General features: G+C 34.0%; 1 protein-coding gene across 1 annotated transcript in view; it reads left to right on the top strand.

Moving 5' to 3' along the window:
* Positions 1-12,122, top strand: part of LOC108977082 (anoctamin-8-like) — a gene marked incomplete at its 3' end in the record, with an annotated part of 28,840 nt that overhangs the window by 4,851 nt on the left and 11,867 nt on the right. The window contains exon 2 of the mRNA XM_018946592.1: positions 1,716-2,212. Within this exon, the coding sequence (XP_018802137.1) occupies positions 2,005-2,212 (208 nt within the window). The remainder of the gene's footprint in view (positions 1-1,715; positions 2,213-12,122) is intronic.

Here is a 12,122-nt window from a genome sequence, read left to right as displayed (position 1 = left end):
CTAAAGTTCTATTTAAAAACAAAACTTTAATTACATTTTGTTTTTTTACAGTATTTCCTAGTTGAATTATTTTGATTCTTTAGTGTTTGTATGTTAAGTCTTTATTAAGTATCGTCCAATTTTTGGCATGTGGCCTGGGTAATTATCTCCCATACTTCCTTTACAAATAACCAGAAGGCATATTTATTGTTTCCTCCTCAAAGCTACTTCCAACTCTTGCTATAAATTCTCAGTTTAGATTTGGTGATTGAGCAAGTCAGCTTAAAGTGGTAATGTTGTTATCTGAGAACAATTTTTTACTGGGTTTGATGTGTGCTTTATATCATTTTCTTTCTGGAACACCTGTTGAAGCGACATTTTATCTTTATCATAAGGTCACATCAATTCACTTTAAATATTGAAATTAGTAGCTGCTGTCATTGTATCCTCAATCCATATACCGGTCCTATATCATAGTAAGAAAAGTATATCCAAAGCAAAATCAATCTTTCTCGTAGCTTAATGGTTTTAATTGTGTATTGTGTTTGAAAGCGGTGTTCATTGATCTTCGGACATGTTGTGCATCACAGTCTGGATAAAACATTTTACATTTAGACTCAACTGTCCATAAGATGTTACGCCTTTTCTAGATTGGCATGGTTTTGATCAAAGAGTAGCCTTCTAGAAACATTTTGTTTTGCCAGATAAGGATTTTTGGTTTTTAAGTCTTCTGCAAAGTTTTTTTGCGAATGGCGAAATGATCAACGTTTAAAGAATATTCGAGCTTTATTGATTTTAAAGTTCCAAAGGTTTTTTCACAAAGTTCACATTTTCTCTTCAGTAGGTAGGTAAAATTTTTGGTTTTTGTCCGCGTGTTTCCTTTTGAAACTTATATTTTATTGCGTTTTCTACTTCTCTTAGAGCTTTTAAATGTTTCGCCTATTTTGTCGTTACAAAAAACTCTTTTTGTGAAGGTTTTTCATTGGTTCTCGAAGATGAACGTTATTCCATAATGCATATACAGTCCTCTACCCATTTTGAATCACCAAACTGTAATATTTCCTTATTCATTTTTTCTTTTCGAAGCGGTGGACCTATTAATTTGCACATAAGTTCTACATATTTATCCACCCTTTTTTATAATAACATTTTTTTTGTCAAAAATTATGCAATAACTGTTATTTTCTCTCCCCGTATATTATTTTGAAAATATACGAATCTTTTTTTGAATTCAAATAACGTAGTTGCTACACCAAAATGAAATAAAAACTATTTCAGTGCAGTTAAGTTAGTGTAAAAYTTTATTTAAGGTGACGTGAAAGTGTAGAAAAGTTTTGAAGTTCTCTTTAATTCACTTTTGAAAATAATTTCATGTCAGCTAATTAGAACACTTATTTTATGGTAACTATTTTTAGGTTATTATACTTAAAGGTTTTCATCTGAAAATTTTTTTTTGCAAAAGGTATGTAACTACGAGTATGTGTTTGTATTCCGACATATCGTCACTTGAAATGCAAAGTAGCGTATCACCAAAAAACTCGAAATTCGAACATCATCGAAGTGTCTTATTGATTACGCTTCACTACTTCAAATGACATACATACATACGTACTATTATATACTCCTATGTTCAACATTTTCAGAGTTTACGCTCAGATATAGACCAGTTTTAACCAATATTAAAATTTTGTTACACTCATGTTCTATTTTATTTCGTGTTTCTTCCATGCCATCAGGTTACGATATATTCCTCGATCGTAATAATCAAAATAAACTTCATGTTATTTATGTAGATCATTGTTCGTAGTGTGATTGATGTGAAGTTTGTTTAATAATTAGACTTCAGCTATTGACAAAAATGTATATAYGCATGTACAAAAATGTTCGTACGCCAAAAAATATTCTACATCAATATGTGTACTGAAACAKKTGAAGCAACGTAAATCTAAAAAAAGCTAACTACATTATCCAATTGATAGTGTTTATTTTGAATTATTTGTTTGTCGTGCACTTATATTCGCGGCTATGAACAAGAGTTTTGAAAACCTTTTACAAAGCGCCGGCGGCGACATGTCSTCCGAACGCCAATCGTCGGAAGATGTACACGAATCTGCAGCTGAGGATGCCGGCTTGGATGCGGGTGATGATTTTACCGATGACACGAACTTCGAATCGAATCTGCGTAGACGCAAGGGCAAAATCATATCTTGTGCCAAGGAAACGATTGAAAACGGTAACACTCATTTATTTGTTTCTTATTTATACTTCCTCTGACATCAGAGGGMAATTTTTTTGATATTAAATATGCTTATCGGCAGTAATGAGAATGAGAAAAGAAATTAATTTCAATTACATTATACTATTCAAATCGTTGAAGTTTCCATTCATTATTGTATTTAAATGGATTTCCTATTTATGTATGTATATRWWTATAGATGTAATGTTATTATCGGAAACACAAAGTGCATGGTGGAACAGCAGTGTTGGTTTGAAATCGATTAAAASACCATTCTTTAGAATATCATGCTACATCCAATTACAAGGTACAATAATTTACGGTGAAACCTCTACTTGCGGACACCTCCAATAAGCGGACCCCTCTCTTAACTGAACAAAAATTCAGGAACCAAGTTTTAMTTTGCGCAGAACAAATTCCRCTCTAACAACCGGACMCTCTCGGRACCGGACGCGGACACTTTTTTTACTACTTTTTATTTTCATTACCTCTCGAAAGCGGACGCGGGCCTCTCGACAAGGCACAAGAAACTTGGATTACTGAACGAAAGTGTAAAGAAAACAGTAAAAACCTCTGATGAGCGGACGCGAAACTCTTATTTGAGGACAACGAAGACCAATAATTGAAGTAAATGTAGAGTAACTAACCAAACAGCCGAAACCTATATACGAGTAATATGAGCGCAATRTGCACATACTCGTACACACACCATATGTTAAACTGTGAGGACAAGCATAAACATGTTAAGATGTAACGGGATCTATATGTAACAATTTGTAGCTATTTACATGAAAAAAATAAAAATTATGATTCATTTGATTTGTCTTTGCGAAACGTTTAAGTCGTGTTAACCGGGAAAATATGCCACAAAAAAAAGACAATACTTTCTATTAAAGAACAAATTGAAATTTTAAATGTGTTGGAGAAAGAAAATTTATCTATTCGTGCACTCGGAGAAAGGTTAGTGCTTTATAATTTTTTACTTTTATTTGTTTGCTCTTAAAGAATCGATATTGGAAAATCCCAGGCTGCCACTATTGTGTAAAAAAGAAAGACATTAAAAGGTGGTGATAACATAAATAAAAAGAAAAACTTCYTAAATAGTGATGGTTCAAAAATAGACAATWTGTGTTTTGATTGGTTTGTCAAAGTATACCAGTATCGGGCCCTGTTTTAAAGGAAGAAGCAAAACAAATTGGGGGTCAATTATTAGTTCAAACTTTTTCGGCATCAAATGGATAGTTGGAAAAATGGCGGAAACGGCWTAATGTGACTTTCAAATGCATATGTGGAGAATCTGCTGAGGTTAATCCTGAGGATGTACATCAATTCAAACAAAAGCTACCAGACTTATTATTGGGCTACAGACCAGAAGAAACTGGACTTTTCTTCCGGGCTTTGTCAAATAAGACTCTTGCCTTGAAGAACGAAAAATGCGTTGGTGGTAAGTTATCGAAGGAAAGATTAACAGTTAGTGATCGGAAAAGCAGCATGYCCACGCGCGTTTAGAAAATGTGATTTAAAAAGTCTGCCAGTTGAATGGAAGTCAAATCCCAAGCTTGGATGTCTCGTGAAATTATGTGTGAGTGGCTACTAACRTTTGATAAAAAATGGGCTCTCGGATGAGAAAAGTTTTACTATTTTTGGACAATGCCACAACTCACCYTCGAGATATTAAAGTTAATAACATAAAGTTGATCTTTTTACCTGCTAATACAACATCCATTTGCCAGCCCCTCGAACAGAGAATTATACAGAATTTCAAATGTTACTACAGATGCAATATTATCAAACATATTTTAACAAGAATAGATGAAATTTCAATGAACAAACTTTCAAAAACATTGACATTTTGGATGCAATTTATTTTAATAAGACTGMATTTGGCAACGTAACGATGGAAGCAATTAAAAACTGTTTTGAAAAGCGGGATTGCAAAAAGTTTGAACAGAATAAAACAGAAACAAGGAAAGTTGCGACAAACTACGGTAAAGGAAATTTTAAAAGTCCAAACATAAACAAATATGTTCAATTTATTATAATTATGAAACATCTCGCAATAAAAATGAAATATATAAATTACCAAGAAATCTAATTTATCTAAAAAGTAGTGTATGTATAAATTTTAGTAGAATTCTTATTCGACAAAAGCGGACAAAAATTGTGGAATCGTCAGTGTCCGCTTGTGGGAGGTTTCACRGTAATTAAAAAAATCTCGATAGGGACTTAAACATACTCGCTATACATTGCGAACCTTGTTTCAAATTTACAGATAACCAATTTACCGACTTTTTGGTACTCTAGAGCATAGATTTCTAGAAATGATMATTACAATGCTAAGCATACGTATTGGAGCTCCCGTCTAATTAACCAAGAAGGCAACTGTATTACACTATTATGAAAAGGCAAAATAACCTTGATATAACTCCTGATAAGCCGACATACTGGCTATGTGACCGAAGCAAAATACAATATTTAATTGCTTTTTGTGTAACAAATAATATTGACAGATCGCTTATAACTACTGATGCATGTTCAGATGTTATAAGAACTCTTGGATCTAACATCCCTTAAATGATGAAATAGAGAAGCTAGAGCTAAAAAAGACCTGGACGTGAATGGCAAGCAAATCGATCTCCTTGTTACCCAGCTGCAATTGAAGGATGCTGTACATAAACTAGGAATGAAATTATATAAAGAAAGTGGGTACAAATCCAATCAAGAAACAAAATTTCCTTTGCAAAGTCCAAAAACACATGAGTTATAATTGGCCTCGAAACCATCTGGAGAGGCATTTCAGACTAATTGTCCCCGGAAGGACCACTAAGCCGTTAAGACTTAGTTGTTAGGCTTTGAAGTTCACAGTTTGAACAAGCAGCTTCAATAAAYAAAGATATCCAAAAAGAAAAAGCGTTAACTTCGGCGGCACCGAAGCTAATAAACCATTCGCAGGTGAATTTCTTTTAGTAACTATGTGTTCAGTTTGTATGGAAGCTATATGCTAAAGTAATCGGACCTAAGCAATTTTTTCTTAGATTATATTATTACCTTAAGCAGTAATCCATGTCAAAATTCGGGAAGATACCACGTCAAATGCGAAAGTTTTCCATACAAGCCCTTGATTCCGATCATTCGGCAGCTATATGCTATAGTGAGCCGATCTGAACAATTTCTTCCGATATTACRTTATTTCTATGAACAATAACTCATACCAAATTTCGTGAAGATACATCGTCAAATGAGGAAGTTTCCCATGCAAACATTAGATTCCGATTACTCAGTTTGTATGACTGCTTTATGCTTTATGCCGATCTGACAATTTCTTCGAAAATTACATTGTTGCCTTAGAAAATAMTTTCGTGAATATATCTTGTCAAATGCAAAAGTTTTCCATAGCAGCACTAGGTTCCGATCATTCAGTTTGTATAGCAGCTATATGCTATAGTAAGCCGATTTAAACGATTTCTTCATATATTACATTATTATCTTAGAAACTGACCTGTGTCAACTTTTCTGAAGATACATTGTCAAATGTGAAAGTTTTGCATACAATAACTTGATTCGGATCGTTCAGTTTGTATGGCAGCTATGTATATGTATAGTGGTAAAATTTYAAACGATGTCTTAAAAACTGATTGACTAGTTCATATGTATATATTCAGACGGACAGACAGACGGAAATGACTAAATCGACTCAGCTCAATATACTGATCATTTATAGTTGTSTTGGAGACCACTTCCTTCTGGGTGTTACAAACTTCTTGGCAAACTTAATATACCCTTTTCAGAGTATAAATATAGCAACTATTCAGAAGTTTTGGAAGGGGATTTTCCGTGCGAYCGAGGTATTGCTTAGAGAAAGCATTAGATTATGGTTTGAGGAGCGCTGCATAAAATTACAGTTTAAATTAAGTAAAATTATCTTTTACACTTTTTATGTTATCTCTTTTAAAAATGAAAAGAAAACACAATTATTGTTGTACACATTTTCAATTTAGCATAAGTCCAATTAATTAGTTTGCGTGTTAACCGAGAATTTCGGTCACTTGCACTTTAACACTCACAGCAAGTTTTTATATTCAGTTACTTAGGAAACGAAAAATGATATARAAACAATTAGACTAAGATCTCGCTTTGCGTTTTTTCGAAGTTGCGGCTTTACTGAACTAACATATTTTTTCTGTGAGTCGTTGTTTTTAGAATTCCGTTGTTTCTCTTTATTTATTTATTTTTTCAAATTACGAATTGCCTTTTTTATTCAGATAATAGTTTTTAAATTTTTTACAAGATAATTTCTCGTTTTGTAAATTTAAATTTTATTTGGATTTCGATTGAAGTCCAAAGATTTTTAAACATTGTGAAACTATGCTAGTTTCAGTGGAATTCTGATTATAAATTAAATATTTTTTATATAATAAAAGGCTATTTTCCTGTTTCTTTTTTTTTATTGTTAAACTTTTAGAGCATAATAATTATGATTTGAAAAATGAGTTTTGGTATAAGCAAAAAAAAAAACTGTATGTATGTTTGGAAAKAAAATTGGAGATTTTACGACGCTTTGATAGTGTAGAAAAGGCTGTAGATATAGAAACGGCTCTCCCTGCCTGTTACTCTGTCGGAAGTWTTCAAGTTCGATAACGAATTAAAATAAAAGAGGCCTCTAATAATTCATTTAGTGACGGACCTGCCACACTTTCGGAGAGACAACGTAATTGTAGTTGTTGATCTCATTTAAGTTGTTGCTGTTTCAATGAAAATGAAACTCACTGCCATCCGTAACGTGGATATTTGCGCAAATTGGCGTTGGCTCTCTTAACGACATTGCTCTCTTAAACGCAGGGTTACCAGTTTTTTGCTAATGAAAAATTAAAATKAAATGTATTTGAAATATTCTTAAACGCATTTGTAACTGTAGTCGAATACAATTATGTATAAATACGTAGAAAAATTATAATTGAAAAGCTAGATGTGTGTAAATGGTTTTATACAAATTGGCTAATAGCAACAATGCTCAAAAACTACGTTGTCACTACGCAACGGCGGCATGTCGGTCACTARGGAAAAACAAGTTACATCGGACTCCAAGACGATGGCTCTTACAAGAAGCGGTTTTATGATTAAAATTTGAATTGGAAATCAAATTGCACATAAAATGCATAAAATTAATCCAGGCTGGAACAAAAGCGTTATTTGATTACATCAAAAACCAATCTATATAAAGCAAAGAGTAAGTGGTATTTTAATGCTAGTGACACAGAAGTTAGGTAATACTATTGGTCAATGAATTGTTTGTTTCTCATAACCAAGAAGTGTCTAAGTGGTTGGTAAGACAGCTCGCTAGATAACYATAAAAGAGCGTACAAACTTATCTTCATGGAAAATTTCTGAAACAATGACTCTAATTGACGAAGCAATGAAATTTTTTTTTAAATGGTCCTGGTTTTAATTGTTACAAGAAATTTTACTTCAATATAAAAACACATATTTTTSAAAAATTAAAGTTCTTGGTCCCGCCTGCAGAGTGTGAGTAATTTTAAAATAATGTGTTGCTCTAATTTTTGATACAGTTTCTAATTTATGTTTTTAAATAAATAAATAAATAAAGTTTTACTTTTTTTACTTTACGTATCTACGACGGAAAATGATGTTTTACTGTATTTATTTCTGGAGGAATTGTATATCTACAATTTGGAATATATACATAAAAGAGTACATTTGTTTCTTAAATTGTTATTTTCAATTATTATTATAAGAATTATGACAGATTCGTTAGTCCCGTTACTTGTACTTACTCTCGCAACATGTGACTCGGAGCACAATGGCTTCGGAACACCKAAAACTGATGGAAATAAACTGTATATAGATAACCAAACTTTCAGCATGACGATATGATTTTTGCATGACTGGCTTTCTATCCGAAAAAACGACAACTTGAGTAAAAATTAGAGTATTATTATAATAATATTGATAAATGGTGCTACATGTGAGTCCATGTCTTACAGTAAAAGTTAATAAGACACCAAAGGGGTTTAAAGTCGACTTACAATTTCGTCTACTAATGAATGTTTAACTGAAATACACACAAAAAACCAAGTAAGGAAGGGCTAAGTTCGGGTACAACCAAACATTTTATACTCTTGCAACTTAGAAGAACCAAAGCCAGGGAAATATGGTGTAAAACGCCAACTTGAGGATCGAAATCCAAGCAATTTTATATATAGGTATGGGCGTTATATATAGTATATGCAGAATATAGAATTTGGGGTAGTATGGACCAGATTTCATCTATTTTTCCCAATACCACATGCTATTAACAAGTCACTTACTGAAAGCTAATCATATAGAGTAAAGTCAGCCTGATGTTCGACAATTATGATATTAGTTATATGGGAGGTAAGTAAAGTTCTCGCTCAAATTTATATTTTTTAGGCACAAAGATTCATTGTTATGAGTAAAACACGTTCGTTCATATTCATTGAGATAACTSACATATTAGCCAATATATGGGGTACAAAGTCACGCGGTTCAATTGTCTTTATATTATTTATAGGGGGCTAATCACCCCCCACCAAAAAACRGCGTCAAATTTTTACTTTTCTGGCGCATTTAGTTATTGATTTGTCGCGCCTTAGTACGGTAATTTGGAAAGTGAGCGGGCCCTAGGGTCTCGTAAGAATATTCGTGCTGGGCGAATTTGGTTGCTGTAGCTTTAGTGGTACATTAAACTTATTAGAGGGCGGGCCTTGCCTACTTTTTCAAAATTATTWGCTCGCAGGTGCCCCTAGCTACAGCGATCCTATGTAGTTGTGGCACTTTATACGTTTTCAGTTAATGGCGATTTGTAGGCGTGGCAATGGTGTATACCAAGTTTCATCAAGATATCTCAATTTATACTCAAGTCACAGCTTACACGGATGGGCGGACGGAGAGACAGACAGCCAAACGGATTTCAACTTTTCTCGTCACCCGTATCATTTATATACATATATACATAAGTATATATAACTTTATATCTATCTCTTTAGTTTTAGGTGATACGTACAACCGTTTATTTAAAATGCTAGCTGGATCAACTGTGCATACAATATTCGCCAAATTATTTATACCCTATGAATGCAAAGACTAAATGATTATTTTTGAGAAGCGAAAACTATTGCCTTGTTTTGCTTATGAGTATATTCTTTTCGCAACGTGGCGCCAGTTAGATATTCCAAGCGAAGCCAGGTCATTCTCCACTTGGTCCTTCCAACGGAGTGGAGGTTTTCCTCTTCCTCTGCTTCCCCCGGCGGGCTCTGTGTCGAATACTTTCAGAGCTGGAATGTTTTCGTTCATTCGGACAACATGACCTAGCCAGCATAGCCGCTGTTTTTTAATTCGCCGTGGCCAACGCGCAAAGGACCATAAATCTTTCGCAGAACTTTTCTCTCAAAAACACGCAACGTCGACTCATCATCGTCCAAGCCTTTGCACCACATAGCAAGTCGGGAATTACGAGTGAATTATTAAGTTTTTTTTTTTTCTTAGAGAGAGGACTTTACTTCTCAATTTCCTACTCAGTCCGAAGTAGCACCTTTTGGCAACAGTTATCCTGCGTTGGATTTCCAGGCTGACATTGTTGGTTGTTTTAACTGGTTCCTAAATAGATGAATTATCTACAACTTCAAAGTTATGACATTCAGCTGTGACGTGAGAGCCAAATTGCGAGTGCGACGACTGTTTGTTTGATGACAGGAGATATTTCTTTTTGAATTCGTTCACTGCCAGACCCATTTGTATTGCTTTCTTGTGTAGTCTGGAGAAAACAGRACTAGCGACGCGGATGTTGAGGCCGATGATATTAATGTCAAAAGCAGCTTCGGTGGTCTTTTCCAAAATTTGKTGCTTGTGAATGTCTGGTCGGTTGTTGATTTGCCAGATCCAATCAGTTTGTTGACGATGGGYTTTACTCTTTCACACAATACGCTTGATAGAACCTTATATTCGATGTTGAGGATTGTTATCMCACGGWAGTTGGCGCAGATTGTGCGTTCTCCCTTTTTGTGGATTGGGCAGAGCACACTTAAATTCCAATCGTTGGGCATGCTTTCRTCCGACCATATTTWACAAAGAAGCTGTAAATTAAATTCAAATATTGTACAATTGAAATATTAGTTGCAAAATAGGGGAACATCTGAAAATGTGAAATATTTTGCAACGACAAAAGTATGAATATCGTTATACTATGTATATATTATAATGCAGAGATACAATATTTAATGTAACGACCTTTAGTGGCCAAAAGAAGTCGACGACACACTGTCTACAAAACTCTGAATTGTAGTATGTTTTCTCAGCCGTCCTTCAATCTATTAAAAATCTCTCGTTTATTGGAACGACAAGACGATCCGTCGATTTTATCATCCTACCTATTGCTATCTATTAAGCATATTGCCATAAATGCTCAATAGAATTTAATTCACTGCTTTGGGCACCTCATGATAAGAGCTCTATAGGTTTTTGATGGAAGTATTATTTCGCAGCCCGACATGTATATTTGGTGTAATTGCCCAAAGCTATCTTGTAAACCCMTGTTTTGCCCTGCAGGCTCTAAATTTGTACTCAGCATCTGTACGTAAGACTCTCCCGTCATTTTCCCTTATTATCAGAGTTGATAGACCACTATGGTTAAAGCAATCCGAAACTAAAATATTCTTATCTCCGAACTTTATGGTGCTTTGGGTGCAGTTACTTTGGAGCCTCTCATGACTCTTTTGGCAATGTTTGGAAATCAAATTTGCTTTTATCAGTTCTTTTTGCTGGTAAAAGGCTTATAGTGGCTGGAATAACCCTCTTCTCAGATGTGTAAACCACGTACTACCGATTGCTTTGATTTACACAAAGTCCGRATAATATTCATAAAGCCTTTCACTTGTTTTAGCAACATTAGATCTACGAAATTCTATTTTAACTCAGCGTAGCAAGTGAGTTCGATGGCTCGCTAGTTACAAAGAATGGAAATAGATTCGGTACTATCAACAGTACAACATTTTATTTATGATCAGCAAAAAATATTTTAAAAAATTTTGCATACTAAGTTGACGAACTGTAAATACATACATACATAGATATGTAGCTCCATATCATTATTGAATAGTTTTAGGTGATATTAACACCCGTTAAGGGTTATATACTAACATACTAATATGTTGAGAGAGTGTAATAAATTGGCTGAAATTTAAAATMGCATTCTTTTGTACAACTGTCTACCCTTAATTTGAATTTTTTTCAACGTCACGAAATACGACAGTCACGAAATGTTTTAAGGCGTATTTTTGRTGGCAGTTCCACACATAAATACGCACTTAACTAGCTGTACAAGTTTATACAAGTGAAAAATACTTATGTATGATAAAATACTCATTTGTGTTTACAGTGGCAGATTCAGAGGGGTCAAAAGGATAATAAGTTATCGACTACTGTATTGGAAACGTTGGAGAAAAGCGATGTAGATCTATACCTCATAATTCGTAGTTTTCTTCGCATATTCTGCAAACTTCCTGTGACGAATGCATACTCTGAACGCTCTTTTTCAACACTTCGCCGAATGAAAACGTGGCTGACTACAAACATGCTTCAAGATACATACATACTTATAGCGGGATTCTGTAACCAGTCTCTAGTCTCTATTTGAGACATTTTGTGGTAAAATCTCAATTTGTGCTTAGTTACTATTCACTAAACAGTCTCTAGCTTTAGTCTCAAAATATTGCCTCAAATTTGAGACCTGGTAGTGAGAAAGTCACAAAACCAAAAAGAACTTTTGTCTGCCATTTCGAATATATTGAATAGAGATCACCATAGATATTAATCGATTGACGTTTTTTTATATTTTGTAAGCAACCCAAACACGAAAAGGTTAAAAATAAAT

The sequence above is a fragment of the Bactrocera latifrons genome, unplaced genomic scaffold, assembly GCF_001853355.1.
Source record: "Bactrocera latifrons isolate USDA-ARS-PBARC rearing strain unplaced genomic scaffold, ASM185335v1 scaffold_837, whole genome shotgun sequence".
Taxonomy (NCBI): Eukaryota; Metazoa; Arthropoda; class Insecta; order Diptera; family Tephritidae; genus Bactrocera; species Bactrocera latifrons.
Note: the sequence above shows the minus strand (reverse complement) of the source record. Positions and strands in the feature narration are given on the sequence as shown.